Below are 20709 nucleotides of genomic sequence, written 5' to 3' on the forward strand. Positions count from 1 at the left end.
AACCAGGAACTCAACAACGTTTAAACTGCAGGGTCTTAGCTTCACATTTCCAGGCACCACAAGTTGGCAATTTTAGATAGAGAGGAAGGGACCACGCAAACATACAGAAAGACTCTTTTTCTGCTTTCTCAGTGCAAACTTGTGCAAACAATTATTTCCTTATTCTAAGGGTCCTGAAAGATGCCCTACCTAGAGTTAACTCAGGAAACCCATCCAGTCATGTCACCATTAGAGCTAAACTGCACCTAATGTGTGTTAGCCAGCTGCTGCCAGTTGTTTTCTAGGTATTACAAAATGCATTTAAAATGATAGCACAATCCCTGGATCCATGTTTTTAAATCAGAGTTTCTCAGTGGACCAAACGTACAGCTGAATACTCGATGTATTATAATAAACTAAAATGTTAAGCTATATAAAACATTCCCTTTCAGATTATTATTCAAGAAAAAGCACTACTCCCAGTAGTGCTCTCCCAGTGATTAATAAATAGCTCTCTGGACTAAATTATATTCCACAGGGATATAAAAGTCACATTTTAATCTTATTTAGTTATTAAAAATAAAAACCAGTTTATTTGCACATAACTTCTGAAGAAGTAGCCAGTTATGAGCATAGAAAGTTCTTCAAACCATGTAATGTATCGGATAAGGACCTTCAAATATTAAATCTTACTTATATAATTTCAAATTCACAGGAAAAGAATGCACCAAACTCTGGCACTGTAAAATCTTATCACTTTTGTGCCTAATTTGGAATTCAAGATCTTTTTAGTGTATATGAAAACATGAGTTTACAGTGAGTTTACTTAGCTTACTAACTGTGCAGAAATTACTTTGAGTATAAACTTCAAGAACTTTTTTACACAGTACAGTTAGTTATACAAATGGGGCTCCTAGTTACAACTCACTTCATACGTTTAAAAAAGCAGTCCTATCAAACCGCCTTCCCTTCCCCTCCAATTTGTTTGAACTGGTGAGATATCTTGGTATACAAAAAATGTTCAACAGTTTCAAACATTAAAAGTCAAACTAGAGAATACCGAAAACAATCTAAATCTGGGTTGTTTAAATAACCGTGCTTAAGGCAGACAGAAGGAAGCACTGAATGCATTTGGAGAGAGATTTGAATTTGCAAGTTCATTTAAATGAACCAGAGAGAGGGGCAGTCATGCAGATTCACTTAGCAGCCAATGCCCTGAGCAGTTTGCCTTTGATGAGTGAACTACATAAACACCCTTCTGGTGAGACCACTCTTTAAGAACCTACATGATGTGCTCACCTCATTCTGCAAATGATCAGATCTTTAATTACCTAGAGAATGCAACTCTTGCTCAACTAGTAAGTCAACTGCAGTGGACCCTTGAACAACTTGAGGGTTAAGGGCACCAACATCCCTTCCCACCACAGTCAAATATCCATACATAACTTTTCCTGTTAACTACTGATACCCTATCATTGACCAGAAGCTCTACCACTGACCAGAAGCCTTACTGATAACATAAACAGTCAACTAACACATATTCTCTATAAGTATTATATGCTGTATTCTTATAATAAAATAAGCTAAAGAAAATGTTAGGAAAATCAGAGAAAATACATTTACAGTACTATACATACATTTATTGAAAAAAATCCACATACAAATTGACCCACACAATTCAAACTTTTGTTGTTCAAGGGTCAACTCTGTAACAAGATTGTTAGGCTTTAAAAAAAACAATTCCAAGAAAGACAAGAAGGATCCTTTGACCAGCAGATGAAAAAAGTTCATAAGAGAATGAAAAAGTCTTCTTAAGGTCCGTGGAACAGGGAAGTGAAGAAAAGGATGTAAAACCGAGGGGTCTAATACAGTCTTCTTGATATTAGAAACTAAACTCTATGTTTATGATATTCTATGGTGAGATTATAATAAAGTGGTTCAAAGGCAAATCAGATAAAATAGCAGATTTATTGTACTTAACAAGGAAGATGAAAATTAAAAATTGCAATTCTGAAATAATTTATAAATTCATTCCAAATCTTTAAACGTTTAAATTATTCCAATCACTATACAAACTCTGAAAATGAGTTGTTTTTCCTTTCCACAGATTTTCTTTAGTAACAAAACAAAACAAAGAATTGATAGTCTTAATATCCTTATTTTTTTAAATGCTAATTCAGCCTTTAACAAAGTTCTTATCCAGTCCTAAAATTCCACAGCTAAAAGAAGTGAATGTTAACACTTCTTTGGAAGACTAGTTAGCGGGGGTGAGACAGGTTGCCTTTGTGTCATAAGCCACCCTTGAGACACATTCCAGATGGCAAAGGATCACAATCCACACCTAACTCTGTCCAAACCTGTTAAAATAATTACAAAACAAAACCCAAAACCATAAGTCTACAATTCATTTTATAGTGTATCAAGTACAAAATATTACAGATCAAAGTGCATTTTGTTTTTCAGAACATATTTAAATGTCCTACCATATAAGAAAAAATAAGCGTGCTTTTTCTCAGTACACAAAAAATATTACACAGCCTACTGATCATGGAAAACCTCACTTGGCCCACTAAAAGAAGAAAAAAATGCTGACCATCTAAGCTTTAGCACAAAGCTTTCTAATACTCATATTGGTTGGGGAACCAATTTTTGAATTAGATTCCTGGGCTCATATTTATTGCTTCCGACCAAAAGCAAAATCATAAGCTGTAAGTTGCTCAGCAAGGAGCCTTTTCTGGAAAATTCCCTACTCTGGTTAAACAAATAATACTTCCCAAATGTTTCTCCTAATGTTCAAATATACGTAGAAAAACATTTCTTGAAAAAAAAAAAATCAGTATAAATAGAATCATTCCAAAATTTTTATAATGTGATAATGAACTGTCTTGAGACAATATTTTATGCACACTTTCTCCCTTGACATCAATATTTATTCAGGTCTGTACTGGAGGAATATGTAAGTGTTCCTTTTTCAAGCCCTTTTTGATTAAACTTGTAGGAAATTTGATAACACATTTATAACACATGGGGTCCACAAGAATCAACTTACCTTTTCAAATCCTTGTAATTACTGAGTCTATACATTTTTGTTGCTTTTGTGAGGACACGTGCTTCAAAATTATCTTATCAAAAGTGGACATGGAGGAACCGTAATAACTTTTATAGAAAACGGAAGAAATGTGAGAAGCAGGTAGTCTCCATTTTTCTAGCATTTTGACCCTCAGAAGGAAGGCAAAGTCACCTAGTATCCCTAAGTTGAGCTCCTGAAAATAACAGTTTTGGCAGTTAATTTCCAATCTCACTTATTAGTAGCTTCCAATCAATTAATAGATATAGTAAGTGGGTTTTATTTTTGTACTCTAAATACTTCACTTATTTACTTAGTACATTCTATAGTATTAAGGAAATAAAATGTAAAAGTACATTAGTCAATTATATAGCTTGTATCAGAACCTAAAAAATATACCCTAGAAAGAAAGAGGCTATTTTTTTTCTTTTTGTCTTTTCTCTGTTCTCTAATTTTTCTACATTGAATGTGTACTATTTGTGGGGTTTATGTTTTGGGGGTTGTTTTTTTTAACATTTTTTTAAAAAGCATACCTTCACGGTGAGATGTCTCAAATACAATTCACTCATTCATTCATTTAATTCAACATGCATTCTTTTTTTTTTTTTTTAAAGATGACCGGTAAGGGGATCTTAACCCTTGACTTGGTGTTGTCAGCACCACGCTCAGCCAGTGAGAGAACCGGCCATCCCTATATGGGATCCGAACCCGGGGCCTTGGTGTTATCAGCACCGCACTCCCCCGAGTGAGCCACGGGCCGGCCCTCAACATGCATTCTTGAGTGACAACTCTACACCCACACTGTGACGGGCTCTGAGGAATCACATGTACTTGCAGTCTCTCCACAGGAACAGTTTTAATGTGCAAACTTAATATAAGAAAAATGAAAACTATTGAAAGAAATGATCAGCTGGCATGGGTACAAGTGGCAGGCATAAGGCTTTCTCTATAGACTTTACAGGGTAGATTTTAGCTGCAGAGGAAGTAGAAATTTCCAGTAACTACAGCCAAAATGTCTGCCTCTGACCAAGTTGTTCTGACTGGTGTAATTGCTCTGGTAATCCCAAGGGTGTAACTTGTTAATGGGAGGAGGAATGTGGAGAGGCACAGGGAAGATTCTGCAATCAATCACCAAACTGAAAGAAATGGCATCAACCCAATTTAAAATTATATCACTGGGTGGAAATGAAATCTAAAGAAATAGCATTTCTATTCTTAGTTGCCTTTCTTTTTTTTTTTTTTTTTTTGGCAGCTGGCCAGTAAGGGGATCTGAACCCTTGACCTTGGCATTATCAGCACCACACTCTCCCAAGTGAGCTAACCAGCCACCCCCGCATTTCTAAGAAAGAAGTTTATGGTGTCACAGGAAGAACAGGAAAAAAATTCAAACCTCCATTTTCTATTAGAAGTGATTTACTTTGATCATCTTTCTATCTCTTGTCAGACCTTAGGCAAAGTCAGCTATATTTGACCTTATTAAATATTTACAATTATAATATAACCTCAAACAAAAACAGGATACATTTTGAAAATACAAGATGTAATGGTCAACCTCAATCTCTAAGTGTGATAAATATGAAGTTTGTCTTCTGTTATACCTCAAAGGCCATAGCTACAGACCTTTGCGGGTAAATTCCCTGATACCAGGTATTCTGCCTGGTCAAATGATGATAAAATACCTATAGTAGGCTAATTGTGTTATTTAACATGCATACCTTAGCTAGACATCTTGAATGTCACCAACCTTTAGCTCACTAATTGTCCTTAATGCCTTCTTTAGGTGGTACTACCTTCATTGAGTTCAACATTTATCATCAAGTATCTAATACCTGCCAGGCACTGTAGGGTCACAGATGAATAAGATACAGTTCCTGCTCATGAGGAGCTTACAGTCTGATGCTTTGATTCTTAACTTCAAAAAAATGCACATAAAATTTCAGACTCCTAAAAGCGCATTAATTCATAGACTCTCATAGAAATCCATGAATCCTAGATTAAGAATGCAATCCAGTGCAAAAACAGAAAGGAGCCCACATGAAGTTCTTAACATGTGAATAACTGTAAGTTATAATTAGACAATAATAGAATTTCAGAGCACACACAGATATAAATCATACAGCATTCTTGGCTTATGACAGGGTAGAGTTGGGGACACAGCAAAGTGGATCTTGAAAAAACATATATGCTGACCCTGAGAAAGACTTGAAACTAAAATACACAGTTTGTTAGTCCAATTGGGTGTGGCACCTTATAGTCCAACCTGCAGTACAGCTGCTGGGACCTCAGTCAGTTTCTTATCTTAGTTAAAATGGAAGTAGAGGAACAACCACTTTTGAAACAATGAACAGAAAATAAAGAAGCAAAGTCAGATTTCAATTTTTAAGGATCAGTCAGTTCACTGACTAAACAAGGGTGGCTTTGGTTTTCTGTTTGCTGTTTTATGTTACCTCTGCATCATATCTGACCGCAGCAGAGAATAATGAAAAGGCATTCTCCACAGTAATTCCTCTCTTGATAATGTGCTGACAGAGCTTTTTCAATCTGTTTTCACAGTAAGATGTTGCCAAATCCAAAAGACCTAAAAGCAAAAAGTGTGAAAGATTTCATCAAGTTTACAATAATTTCCTATAATTCAGAAACATACATATTTCACTTTGGTGAACAGTTATGTAGTAAGTCAGCAGAAGTTTCTCAGCAAATAACATTCTGAATTTGAATAAATAAATTCTTTTTTACTCCCTAACTCTCCCACCTCCAAAAACATACCTCTCCTATACACTTTATTCGACATCTTCTATAGTACCAAAGAAAAAACATGAAATTTCCCCCCCAACTTTGCTTCCAAAATGCTAAATCCATTAGCAACTTATACATCAATATTTAAAAATTAAGATAAGTCCACAGTCATAAACTGTGTCTGCAATGATTAACCATGACAATGACACAATACTATTTTTAAAGACATTTACTTCAAATCCTTTTTAAAAACCATGTAAAAGCCAATAAACCTGAAACTTTTCACATTTCGCTACTCTAGGCACGTGAGGAGCTATCTGCCTGCCCACACAGCTTGGCCAGTCCGGTGCGGCTCAGGTACCTATGGCGTCTTCAGGAGACAGATCCACTGTGTCTGTGTAGAGGTACTGGAGGAAGGCACGATACACGGGGTAGGAAAACTGGTCTATTTCTATCACCTCCTTCATGTCCTCATTCCAGTAAGACTGGAACATAGATCGAAAGTGTTCACACCTAAAACAGAACAGCAAAAGTTTCCTAATTAAGGTGATGAAATCAGCTAAGCAGATATTAGGGGTTCCTTCACTACTATATCTGGGCCCACACACAACAGGATCGTGAACCTTTAGAATTAGCACCCTAAAAACATTCCCTGGCAAGGGCTTTTATGTACAACTTTCGTATACACTTTCATTTTTGAGATCTCCTCTCAAATATTAAAAATTATACACGGACCCTAGAACTACCCAGCACTTCAACAGCACTGCTGTTTCCTTTTGACAGTTCCCACTCTGATCAAGTTTTTTGCTCATTTGTTTATTTTTTAAAAGACATACAGAAATGCATTTTAAATAATGAAAAAAATCCAGAAATGAGAGTTCAAAACTCTGACTAACAGAGTTAACATCATTTAAATGATTCACTTGTTTGTTTTATGTAACCAGTAAACTCTTGAAAATGTTTTAAATGTTAACTGGATTATGTAAAGCTGATTATTATTCCATTACCTGATGTGATTTTTCTTCTCTTCTGACTCATCTTAAAAACAGCCACCACTGCTATTTTGTTTCCCTGCCTTGTCTGCTCCCTCTCCTCACCTCTCAAGCCTATTACAAACTTATTTATAAAACACTCAACTTCACTAGAATAGTCACTTATTTCAAGAAAACCTGAGTGGGTCTTTTTAAACTGTATTTACATGCATGAGGAACCGATTTCTGAATATTGGATTTTTTTAAAGTATAACATACTTTATACATTTTTTTTTTCTGACCGGTAAGGGGATTGCAACCCCAAGCACGGTGTTGTCCGCACCACGCTCAATCAGTGAGTGCACCGGCCATCCCTATGTAGGTTCCGAACCCGCGGCCTTGGCGCTACCAGCGCCGCACTCTCCTGAGTGAGCCACAGGGCCAGCCCACTTTATCCATTTTTTTTAAAAATCACCCTTTCAAATTATTTTAATGTGATATATAGTACAAAGAGACATAAAATATTTTCAAAAATCCATTTGGAATACTCAAAGAATGGCTCCACTTACGTAAGAGATTAAAGTAGTCCTCCCCTTTACCTGCAGTTTCAAGTGCCCTCTATCAACTGAGGTCTGGAAATAGGTGAGTACAGTGCAGTAAGATATTTTGAGAGAGAGAGACCACATTCCCATAACTTTTATTACAGCATATTGTTATAATTGTTCTATTTTATTATTAGTTACTGTTGTTAATCTCTTACTATGCCTAATGTATAAATTAAGCTTTATCATAGGTATGTATGCATAAGAAAAAACACATTATATACAGGGTTTGGTGCTATCTGTGGTTTCAGGCATCCACTGGAGGTCATGGAGTGTATCCCCCCAAGGATAAGGGGGACCACTGTACTCCATCTGAGATGTAAAAAAGAAATCACTGTCTAATTAAAGAATAATGGATGCAGTGGGTCAGAAAACTGTACATGAAAGCAGCAGACTGGCTGAGCACAGGTTCATGGATAGAAGCATTTCCAGTTCATCTTTTCAATTAATACTGTGATTCAAATATTTACTCCCTTAGGTAATGAATGACATATGACTTTTCAGTTCCCTTAAAATGTATTATTTTACAAATAAGTTTTTAACTAAATTTCCAAAAAGACCTTTAAATGGACAGTTTAATGGTCTGATTTTATGTGCCTCTTTCTCTGTAATGGCAACCTCAGGGAGCAACAGTCCAAAGAGTTAATAATAAATGCATAGTTTCCTCACATTTATACAAGAAACTCCTACCATTTATTACATCTAAAGAACTTTTCTTTAATTAAAAATTAGATGTCCCTCAGAGCCAGAAGTCCAGTATTCCTATGAGAGTTTTCTACTTGGGGAAAATCAATCTTTAACAGTTAAAAGAAGACCTATATACTTTTCACTGACAACCTTTTGCATATTTTTTAACCATGTAAACACATTTTTAGATGGATATAAGTATTCCTAAGAACCTTAATTTAAAAAAACAATATAGACAAATACTTATACTCCCACATTATACTTTCTCCAAAAGGCACATGAGCAGACACACAAAGCTCTTTGATAGTAAATGGATTGACACTATCTGCAAAACTATTAAGTTGTGATATTTCTCTCTACTGCCAAGGCTATTTCTTATCAGTATTCATTTTGTGGAATAACAAAGAAATAGAAATGGCAAAAAGAAAGTAAGGTTATTGACATCTCTAAGCTCATGCAAAAATACCTGATTTTCAAAACAGCTTTATGGACATGAATATATTTCCCATCGACTCGAAACTTCAGATCAGCAGTTTCTGGACTATCAAATTCTTTCTTCAGTGACTCTGCAACTGTTAAAAAGTCTTCATGCTCTGAAAGCAACAAACATTATTAATACAGAAATCTCAGGAAACAGATTCAAGATCTGAAAGATTTTTTAAAAAGACCATCATCAGCATGGTGGGTAATTCTATTCGATTTTTACTTCACAAGAGTTCATGCCTTATTGACAAATCAGTTTCATGGTATTAAAATAAGTACCCTGTGTTTATAAACTACCAAAAAGAAATAAAAATATTTGGAAAGGCCAAATAAAATCTTAGTTAAACATTAGAAATGTATATTTAAAAAAGAAAAGGAAAAGTTACAGGTAGTCCATGATGATACAACAACTACTCTCAAAACCTGAGTGGTTCTCTTCTGGTACTAAGAACCTGTCAAATTCCCTTGACTGAAACACTGAAAACATCTTTGCTCTGCTTTGGTGTAGTTGCATATTCAACTCAAGGAGGTCCAAGAAACAAACTAACCACTTAAGTGGTAATGTTAAGCAGGCATGTTCCTAAGCAGAAAAACTCTTTTCCTAGGGATCTGGAATCTAAACATCTCTCTTAGCCCTAAATATCAATGTACAAAGAATAATCCTTACACACTATCTCAAAACAAAGCAACTTTATTTTGAGACAATGTATATGCAAAGGGAACAGTTTTACAAGAACATGTGATGACGTTACCTGATAAGTAGAACTGTGTTATTATGAAGTAAAGGTACTTGTACAAATTCATGCAACACTTTCTTATGCTTCACATGTTTGAAAGAAGGGAAAAAAGTAGAGGGTGGCTAACAGGGAGATAAAAAAATTTCAGAGATCCTCATCGGGCACTGAAGGAAGCCTATGGATGTAGGAGACAGGTTTCACCTGCCCACAAGCTGAGAAAGGTGACTTATAGAGCTCAGCTGTCCATGTCTGGGAAGAAGCTGTGTCACTCGGTGCCCTGGTATTTATCAAGGCAACGCTAAGAGGAGGGACAGTGACTAAGAAATATCACTTGCCTAAGCCCTGTGATCTCAATCTATAGCCTTGCCTCAACCACACACAACACAGAGCTCTCCTGGCTATGGAGGAAAGGTGGAAAGCCCCTCAAAATTCAGGCTTTCCCTGACCCTGTATCCTGGATCGCTGGTGAATAAAAGAAAGGAAATGACTAAGATGGATAAGTAGTCCATGGGTCTAGATTGCTACCCCGCCCATCCAAAAAACCAGCTTATCCTCAGTGCTTCAACTTTTGCATCTGGCCATAGGGTTGAAATGACCCTCCCTCCCTCTTTGTTTCTGGCAACAAGAATTGGCAACAAATTCTTCTCCTTTCAGAGAAGAATTATTCCTAAGAGTATGAATTCACCATCTGACCTTCCCAACACTCAGCTGAGATCATATACTGAGAGGAAAAAAACAGTCCTGATTTTCAGTGGGTGGAAAGAAGTTATCTAAAAGATATATTCAACGACTATATTTTTTCCAAACTTAACATTACAAATGTTAGGACTTTTGTTTTGAAAAGGACACCTGTGCCACTTTAAGATGCAAGAACCTGGGGAAGCCTTTTATAGACAGCTCCAGGATAAGTATTCAGAAGCCTGAGGACATGTGCACAAGTGCTTTGGCTGTGCACGCTGTACGTAAGTGTGATTATGGCCAAACAGTCCGGCTTAGTGAACTCATTTTCTTCTATTTGCAATATTCACTGCAAAAAATACTGTATTATGGCTAAAGAACCTAGCAAAATTAATTTAAAAGAAATGTTCAGTTGGTTCCACTTTAAGTTGAGCAGCAAGCAGCTTAACTCTTCCTAAACATACTGTTGCCCCCACGACCATAACGATTAGTCACCTAATGATGAGACAATTCCAGCTGTCTGACACACCTGAGCATGACCCATATTAGAAGACTAACCTCCAACACCAATTGCTGAGCAACCCAAATTCCCTGGTTGTCAAAAACTACATTAATTTTAAGTACACGGCATCATGACCCACTTATTCCCTCTACTTACAAACAAAAGAACACCTTAGAAGAAATACATTGGCAAAAAGGCAGAAATGAACAAGACATAAAAGAAAAAGAGATTAAAATCACCCTGTTAATGGCTACTCAGCCATAAGATATCTTAATATCTTAAACCAATAATGGACTCAGAGAAAATAATATTCAGAAAAGGTACAGATTATGTAATAAAAGATCATTATGAATTCCCTACCCTTTATAATACATGTTTTGATATCCTTCCAAAATAAAGAATTTGAAACTGGTTGAATGACAAAGAGACAAAGAAGATGGAGTTAACTCATTACCTGAAACACCACAAGTTCTTCACTTTTTTAAAAGTTCATCTTTGATTAGATTAGTATTATATGGAATTATGTAATCAATTTAGTATAACCAAAGCACTTAAGGACAGGTTACTCAAATGCTTAAACACCAATGTTCATAACAGCCCTATTCACAATAGTCAGAAGGTGGAAACAACTCAAATGTCCATCAACAGATAAACGGATAAAAAAAAATGTGGTATATATGTACAATGGAATATTATTCAGTCATAAAAGGGAATGAAGTTCTGATACATGCACTATGTATGGGCCTCAAAAACATTATATAAAAGCACCCAAAGAAGATGACATGTTGTATGATTCCGTTTTTATGAATATCCACAATAGGTAAATTCACAGGAACAAAAACAGATGAGTGATTGCCAGGGGCAGTGGGGAGGGAAGATGGGGTGTGACTGCTTCCTGAGCACAGGGTTCCTCTGGGGTGATGAAAATGTTTTTGCACTTGATAAACAGTGGCTGCACGACATTGTGAATATATTACATGCTACTGAATTGTACACTTTAAAATGGTTAATCTTATGTGAATTTGATCTTGATTAAAATGAAAGTACTTGAGGAGAGAAAATAAGTCGTCTATGGGTATATTTCATAATATAGGAATAAATGTGATTACTCTAATCTAATTTAGGGAAAAGTATTAAAGTTAATGGAGAATAATACATTCTAGAACCTAAAAGAGCCCACAACCAGCAAATAAATAGGAAAATCGATCAGTTGATAGTACCATTCTTCCTTGGCAGAAGTAGCCCTGGGTTTTCTTACCTACAGACAGAAGGCGCCACGTGACGGCGGGGGTGGCAAAGCAGGCGAATACATCATCCGTGCAGGAGAAGTGGGTGAGGTGAGGTAGGATCACCGACTGGCCCCGGCACTGGCCCCACATGTACACGTTTCCACCTTGGGTCTTGGCGGCAGATGTGTGGGCAGAGTGACAGGCTGCAATCTCTACTACCCTGAAAAGTTTTAAGAAAAATGCATGTCACTTCTTTATCATAGAAGCCCACAGCACGCCACACAAGTTAATTACAAAGTTCATGCTTAGAACACCTCAAAAAATAGCCCAAGATCCAGGGACATCATCTGCTAAGTCCTATCAACAGAACCAAAAGATCAGGGCACTGTGTTTCCCTCTTCCTGACTGCCTCACTTCTCACCCTATGCTTGCTCTGACTTAGGATAAATAATACATACTGTCGAGGACAACCTACCTGAAAAAACACACTAGAAATCAAAGTAAACGAGGAAAATGAACACTGACAAAATGTCCTGACAGTTCTAGGGGCTTAAACAGTAGCAAAAAAATACCGTCTTCAATATACATTTCCTCATAAGTATGAGGGATCTTCAAAAAGTTCATGGAAAGATTCATATTATCTTTTAACTTTATTTTTTCCACGAACTTTTTGAAGTACCCTGCTACAACTTCTTCTCTCGTTCCCAACCAGAGCTCAGAACACTTGTTAGGCTACTAAGCACTGGTCTTGGGGTTATGGGCTTTGAACATTTCAATCTGAAGGATTTCAAGTCACACTTCGTCCATTTCTCAGTATGCTTTGTTAGCAGGGTTCGAGAATCAAAAGTCAACACTCCCTCCAAGACTTGGTGCATAAGACCTCACCATTTGCCAAACAAACATTAAGCATCTATTCCAGTAACACTCATTAAATAAAACTGATATTTAAACAGATAATGGCCTTTCAAGAGCAGGTTTCATTTATTTAAAAGCTGTTTTAGTTGACTCAAAGAAAAAGTTTATATCACACTTTGAATTTCAACATGGTCACAGACCCAATTTGACTTCCCTACTAACTGAGCAACAAGAAGTCTATAGGAATTACACCAAGTTGTGTTCACGCCTGTCAATCACAGCTTTTTTTAGAAAGCTGCATAAGAATCATATCAACTTCATGTTCATTCTGGCTGGTACTCAAAACTCTTTTGCTCAACATGAGGATGTCAATAAATAGAAAGTCACAAAGCCAAACACCAACCACAGCTCTGCCACACACGGTCCCAAGGCCACAACACACACAAAGTCCCAAGACACGGCACAGCCAAGTTACCTTTCTTTCTCCACCATGATGTGTGCTGGACTTAGCAGGTTATTTTTATTGCCAGTTCCCAGCTGCCCATATGTGTTAGCTCCCCAGGCATAGAGCAAGCCCTCGTCTGTTAGTGCTAGAGTATGTGCATAGCCACAGACAATCTGCAAATAAATTTAAATGGTTACCATTAACAGGAAAACAGGAAGGACAGAGAAAACATCTACTTAAGGATTACAGCCAGCTTCTGCAGAATGCCAATTCATCATCAGATGTAGACTGACATTTGCTGAAACATTTAAAAAAGCATTAGAAAAGCCTAAACCTAGGCTACTGAATTAATTTTTCCATTTTTTTTGTTTTGTTTTATTTTAACTTGCCAAAACTGACCGCACCAGCACCATGGTCTTCCTTCTTCTCATGGGAATTTAGGGAAGATGTAATATTAAATACGGTTAATGAAGGCACAGAGTATTACCAGAAAAGCCTAATTGAAGAGTAAACCTCCAATATGCCTCCAAGTCGGAGCAGGGAAGACAGATGGGGACCAGCCAGCATGAGGTCACTACACGTACCTGGTTCACGCACACACTGTGTAAAGCTGCCACTCTCACAGGGGTCAGCTGATTGCCATTGTTTCCCAAGCCCAGCTGACCGTTGCCATTGTAGCCCCAGCCATATACCTTAGAGAGGAGAGAAAGGGAGAGAATGGGCTTTTAAAACTGCTGACAAGAAGGAAGAGATAAAAATCCAGTCCATCTAAACAAGTCAGATCCTTTCAACACATGTATTCTAGTTTATGTGATCCTACAACTGACCTCCGAATAGAATATATTTCGCAGCTAGGGAATCACAGAATTTGGCATCAGTTCCTACTCCATGACTTACTAGTTAGAAAGTCACACTTTCCTGTTTTATATATGAGGAAGCCAAGACTTGTTAACATTAAGCACTGACTGTATGTGAGGACTCTGTGAAAGGTACTAGGAATAAGTCTTTGATCACAGTTTAACAGAGGAGATGGACACTTGCCAATTTTTTGCAGACAGGTAGCAAGCACTACAGTAGAGATATAATCAAGGCACTATAGGAACAGTGAGGAGAAAGGATTTAGCTCTAGGAAAAAAGTTTAGGGGAGACTTTTTAGACAGTGGAGATCTGAGCAGGGTTGCAGGACGAATGGGGGCAAAGGCATTCCAGGTAGCAGGCACAGACTGTGTTAGAGGCAGGTCCAGAATACAAGTGATTGGGCCTGGCTGGACACGTCTGGGGTAATGGGAGGAGAAAAGACCAGAACGAAAGGCAAGGGCCAGGGGATAAAGTGACAAAAAAAAAAAAAAAAAAACATACAGGGGCAAGTGGAGTACACCAATGAATTTTACACTGAAATGTTTCAAAACAAATTTATTTAACTAAATTTGCATTTTTGAGAGATCATGCTGCCCACAACATGAATGGTGACTGGAACGTATAAGATGAGAGGGAGGAAGACAATTTAGTAGGTTATTTTGTCTCTCATCAGCAATTAGGTGAGCTCTGAAAAGGCTCCAAACTAAGGAGTGACAGTGGGACCAAGAGAGGGACTGGACAGGACAGAGGTTAAACATGGGCTTCACTCACGTGGGGGTCCCTTAGATACCTGGAGAGGAAGGAGAACCAGCTGCTGAAAGTAATGGAGCTGGTGTAGGTTTGACAGGAGCGCTAAAGGTTTAGTGTAGCCAGTGTGGGAAGCAGGAAAAAGCACTGACCAGGAACAGACGCAAAAAGGCCTAGCTCAGATTAGAAACCCAAGATTTGCAGTGGCCCCAAGCCCCACAGCAATGCAGGGCAGACAGGCGTACACTGGGGCTTTTCGAAGTTATGTGATAGAAGAGAAGAGGGGGCTGGCCTATCCTAGTGAGAGACAGTCAAAAGCATTTTCATCCAGTGCCAGAGCTTAACACATCTGAACTTTCTGGAGAGGAATCAGGCAACAGCTTATCACCATTTTAAATGGCATCCTTCTTCACCCAGAAATTCTATTTCTGGGCATTGATTCCATAGAAATACTTGCATAAGTGTACAAAGATATATACACAGACACACAGCAATACAGAAAATCAGTGCAACACCATTTATAACAGCAAAAATTTAGAAACAATTAAGATGTCCATCAGTAGAGCTCTGGATGCGGGTTACCAACAGAAGCAAAACCAAGCAGCTGTTATGATGAAAAGCTGTATAAACGGTCTGACAATAGATTCAGATAAAACATATGCTGTCCAACGGGGTAGAGGAGAAGCAAGCAGCAGAATAGCAAGAGAAAAGCAGTAGTAGGTATAATCATCCCATTTTTTTAAAAAAAGGTAACTATACTCATCCATATATAATTGTTCATACAGAAAAGTGCAAAAGAATATGCATCAAACTATTAACAAGATTGTGGAAAAGATATTCACTTTTTACTTTATACATTTTATTTGTTTTCCTTTGTTAAAATTAACTACATAATACTAATTTTAAAAAATTAAACTTATTTTAAAAAACAAAGAAGTGAGAATACTGTAATGGAGGATATTAGATGACTATCTCAAGGAATTCTGAAGTCATGGTGGTAATCAGGATCAATTAAAAAATAAGCTAACATAGGTGTGCAATCGGTAAACTCTAAAGCACCCCAGTAGTCCTACTGCATGATGCCATTACACCTGTGTCCAAAGAAGTATCTTTGTATAATTTTCATGCACTAAAACATGCATAGGTGGCAACCAGCCCACTTAAGTGGAAGTTACAACCAGAAACAACTTCATAAAAGTAACCATCAGCTCAAAGGTGACCACAGTAGAGGGTAACTGAAGAGGAAGTTTCTAAAAGAGGCTAACAACAATCAGGATAAAAAAATTCTGCTTCATAACACCAAGGTCAACGGGTTTGGATCCTTGTACCAGCCAGCTGCCAAAAAACAAACAAAACAACACAAAAAAATTCTGGTTTTGCAAGATGCTTCCTCCCATGAAAAAATATTCAAAGTATAGGCAGATGGTTCTACAAAGACTTCATCAGCTAATTTTAAAGACTGCACAGTTGTGGGGGGCAAGGGGAGGAGGTGGAGAGGAACAGGTAAAGGGGCATGAAAATCAACTACAATGTATATTGAGAAAATAAAAAATTTAAAAATTAAAAACAATGATTGCACAGTTGACGTTTTCATTTGAAGTGAGAGGTAATATCAAATTCTTTGATCAATTACATTATATCACAAACAAACACCTATAAGCATTAGACTATTAGCATCTAGCAAAAAATAAAATTTAGACATGCTAGAATCTTTACTTGCAGATAAATCTTGGAATTTAAAACAGTCATACTGAGGAGGAGCTCAGTAACCAGTTAACTATCAACGGAGCTACCAAAACAAAGCACTCTTCCTACCCTGATCTCATACCGCACCTCATGAAGAAACTGATATTTAGTTGAAAGGGGAAGTGGAAGGGGAAAGGGGGATGGAGAGAGAGCTCACCTCGCCATTGTCTAGAACAGCCATGGAGGAGGTCTGACCACAGGCAATGCCAACCACCCTCTTAATATGTAAACAGTTTGTAACTTTTCGAGGAGTTGGTTGATTGGCTGTAGATCCTGATCCCACTTGGCCACAGTTGTTATAGCCCCAAGCAAATACCTACAAAAGAGAGGGGAAAAAGAAAAAGAATAGTTAGGGTGAAAATTCTACCTCTAACACAAATAATCATAAAATAAAAATAAACCCACTTGGGGCTGGCCAGTTAGCTCACTTGATTACAGCATGGTGCTGATAACACTAAGGTCAAGGGTTTGGATCCCTTTGCCGGCCAGCTGCTAAATTTAAAAAAAAAAGAAAGAAATGAGGGCAGTGATTGGCTGACATTAATCGCAAAAAAACAATGCTTAACATCATTTAAAAAAAAAAAAGGTGGGGAGGGTGGTCAGTTAGCTCAGCTGGTTATAGCGCAGTGTTAGTAACACCAAGGTTGAGGGTTTGGATCCCCACACTCACCAGCTGCCGAAAAAATAAAATAAAATAAAATAAACCCATTTAATGAGTACTTGCAATGCACTAAATGGTTCTAAATGATTTACACAAATTAACCTGTTTAATCTTCACAGTAATTCTGTAAAGTGACCCTGGGGTAGGTAATATTATCATACCCATTTTATATACGGAAACTGAAACACAGAGAGGTTAAGTGACTTGCTTGAGGTTCCACAGCTAGTAAGCCGTACAAGTGGAATTTAAGCCCACGCAGTCTCACTATCCTCTTAACCACTAGGCTACATTGCCTCTATAATTATAGCACCTATGTATATTTTTTAATCTGGCATCAGTGGGAAACGAGGTATATGCCACATAAATATCAGTAATATAAAAAAATCTGCTCAACTGTGGGCACAAATACTCATCATTTTTCATGAAAACCCTTCTAAACCATACTATGCTTTTCCCTGTCTTAACTAATCGACAATTCTAGGCATTACATAGCCTCCCTTGATGACTCAGGATCATTGTGGTTGTAATTATTAACCACAGTTTCACATTACAACATAGTAGTAGTGCTCACAAGTGCTAAGAAGACGTCTGCCTACAGAAATGACCCCAGGTTGTGAGGCTTTTCTCAGTACTACTTGCTTTGAGTTCTCATTTGCTGTCTGTCAGCTTCAAGCGGCTCCCCACCCCAACCACATACCATGCTTACTTTTGGTCTGTTATCTGCCATAACCTGAAAACCAGATTTTTAACGAAGAGAGAGACACAAACAGGTCTCTAAGCTAGTTAAAAACTAGCAACAAAGATGGAAAACAAAACAAAAAGTCACTCCAAGTTAATTACCAATTGCTCCTATTAAACAGGAGAGTGACCAGAGAGATTAAGAGGAGATAACTTCCTCCAACCCTAGGAGAATTTCTAAGACCCCCACAATCCACCCCCCTTCACATGCCTGCAGGAGATGGTCCTCACCCACCCTGAGTTTTGCTTCCACAATTCCTTCTTTCCTCTGTCAGCACTTCCTGGTGCTGTCCAAGGCAACAGTAAAACCCACTGCTGATGTCGTAAAAGAATATGTGCTACAGGTTCCTTTCACAAGGAGAAAATAAATAATCCGCAACACTTCCTCAAAGTATATTCACAGGAATATCTAGTTTAAAAATGCAAATATTTGGCACAATTATCCAAAGTAGCATACGCTTAAGGTTAAAATAAAGCAGGAATCCAGCCTGTATAAATTAGCAAGTTCTGTCTAATTTCAACAACCATTCTGCTGGCATTCCTCGAATATCACAAGTTCCCTTGCAATGACACTGCCTTTTATTTAAAAATTGGGACTGTAATTCCACTAACCGAGAAATGGATTAGGAAACAGTGGATTCTGGGCATAAGGCCTGTATGCTGCACCTGGCTCCAGGATATCCTGGCCGTGAATCCTTGGTCTCCCAGACCTTTTTGGTTTCTTCATCCATAACTTGTCCTATGTAGTAAAATCACTGTAACCACTGAACTTTAAACAGGGGAACGATATGATGTAATTTGTTTTAGAAACCACAGGGGATAGAGAAGTAAGATTAGACAGGTATATCAACTGAAGAGTCATGGAATGGAAGAGACTATGGCAATAGTCCAGGCAGGAGATGACAAGACTTGACCAAAGGCAATGAGAGGAACAAAATGATACAAGAACTTAGAAGGCAGAGTCAATAGGATGGTTAACTTTTAAGGTAAGCATAGAACTGGGGACTGAACAATGGTATAGAACCTATGAATGTTGGTACAGTTATTTTCTCAACATTATCACACATACTAGAAAACAAGGGATGGGGTCATAAATGAACAACAAAAGTAGAGAACACAGTCATACACATATGATTTGTAGTCTTATCAAAGAGCATGAGACTCAACTGGCTTAAGAATGAATTCTACTGTCATCAAGAGAGCAATCATGGTTACATAATACACATATGTCAGAAAAAGAGTGTGTTCCTGCAGCGTTTTTAGCTACACACACAGGGCTACTATGTCCCATTATGCCAATTACAAACATGGTCATTATTTCATTTTTTTTTAAAGCAGGGGACTTTCACAATAGCCAAAGAGTGGAAGCAACTCAAGTGTCCATCAACAGATAAAGGAATAATCAAAATTTGGTACACACACACACACACACACACATATATATACATATATATACATATATATATATATATATATATATATATATACAAACACACATACACACACACACACAATGGAATATTATTCAGCCTTAAAAAGGAAGGAAATTCTAACACATGCTACAGTGTGGATGAACCTGGAGGACATGATGCTAAGTGGAATAAGCCAATCACAAAAAGACAAATACAGTGTGATTCCACTTTCATGAAGTACCCAGAGCAGTCACACTCATAGAGGCAGAAAGGAGAACAGGAGTTGCCAGGGGTTGGGGAGAGGAGAGAAGGGGAGTTAATGTTTAATAGGTACAGAGTTTCAGTTTTGCAAGATGAAAGCAGTTCCGTGGGTGGATAGTGGTGATGGCTGCACAACATGAATGTACTCAATGTCATTGAATTGTACACTTAAAAATTAGGATGGTAAATTTTATGTTATGCATGTTTTACCACAATTTTTAAAAAAAAGAATAAAAGCAGTGCACTTACTTCTCCATCAGCTGCCAGAGCCATTGAATGATGTGAACCACAAGCCACTTCAACCACTTGCTTGATCAAGAGATTGGTACAGACTTGGATGGGAGCAACACCTTGGTTGGTCGTCCCGTTCCCAAGCTGGCTGTATCCATTGTGGCCCCAGGCATAAACCACTCCATCTATACAGGAAAAGCACACAGAGAATCAGCTCCAAGAAGACATGGTAACCCCTGTACTTTCTTCTCCCGAACTCTGCACAACTCATTCTCCAACCTTCATTCTCTCACATTGCATCCTCCTCTCTATAAAGTAACCATTGATGGGAGGTGGGGGACAGAGGGATGGATGACAGAACAGGATAAACAGGTGCAAGATCTTTAATGAAAGGACTTGATACTAACATAGAAGACCAGCTTTGTGGTCAGAAGACAATGTATACAAAAATTAGTTTCTAAACACTTTGATTCATCTCAATAATTCCTGTGTTGGGTACCAAGCCAAAGGAAGAAGACACAGGAAATCTCAACACTAATGTTTACTATTACTTTACCAAATACCAAGTCTCAGGGAACCCTGGGTGGGGCGGCAGGGGGGTCACTTATTCACAAAGAGCAGAGGAAAAAGGTTCACTATGTGCAAAGGAAACAAAAATCACAGAGCTTCTCTCAGACAGACAATTTTAATGGTATGAAATCTGACTGTTTTTTATTTTTTGCATAAAGCAACCATTTTATTATACTCATTTATTCTGTGTGTCAGGAATTTGGACGGGGATAAGGAAGACGGCTTGTCTTTGCTTCATGATATGTGTGATCTCAGGAATTTTCAAAGACGGGATGATTTGATGGCTGGGGGTTGGCATCTTCTGGAGCATGTTCACTCACATTCTTGTGGCTATCTTTGGAAAGTATAATCGGCTTATTGTAAAGGATACAGCCAAAGGGAAGAGAGGCACAGGGCATGGGGGAGGGGCTGGGCATGCCACCCTCCCAGCACCTTGACGTGTTCACCAACCTGGAAGCTGCTCTGTCTGAATTCTTTTTTTTTAAGTTTATTTATTAATATATATATATATTTT

At 37.8% G+C, this 20709-nt stretch overlaps 1 protein-coding gene across 4 annotated transcripts in view; it reads right to left on the minus strand.

Annotated features, from left to right (window-relative positions):
• The window catches only part of RCBTB1 (RCC1 and BTB domain containing protein 1), a 71391-nt gene that overhangs the window by 18727 nt on the left and 31955 nt on the right, over positions 1-20709 (minus strand). For 2 of the 4 annotated variants that reach the window (XM_063103514.1, XM_063103513.1), the window contains exons 5-13: positions 19644-19810; positions 16480-16638; positions 13556-13663; positions 13002-13144; positions 11701-11891; positions 8509-8635; positions 6144-6295; positions 5494-5624; positions 3029-3242 (exon numbers count right to left, since the gene is read on the minus strand). In XM_063103514.1, the coding sequence (XP_062959584.1) occupies positions 3033-3242; positions 5494-5624; positions 6144-6295; positions 8509-8635; positions 11701-11891; positions 13002-13144; positions 13556-13663; positions 16480-16638; positions 19644-19810 (1388 nt within the window). In that variant the 3' untranslated portion in view covers positions 3029-3032. The remainder of the gene's footprint in view (positions 1-3028; positions 3243-5493; positions 5625-6143; positions 6296-8508; positions 8636-11700; positions 11892-13001; positions 13145-13555; positions 13664-16479; positions 16639-19643; positions 19811-20709) is intronic. The other 2 variants (XR_010024093.1, XM_063103515.1) reach the window with 1 other exon arrangement.

The sequence above is a fragment of the Cynocephalus volans genome, chromosome 7, assembly GCF_027409185.1.
Source record: "Cynocephalus volans isolate mCynVol1 chromosome 7, mCynVol1.pri, whole genome shotgun sequence".
In the NCBI taxonomy this organism is placed as follows: domain Eukaryota; kingdom Metazoa; phylum Chordata; class Mammalia; order Dermoptera; family Cynocephalidae; genus Cynocephalus; species Cynocephalus volans.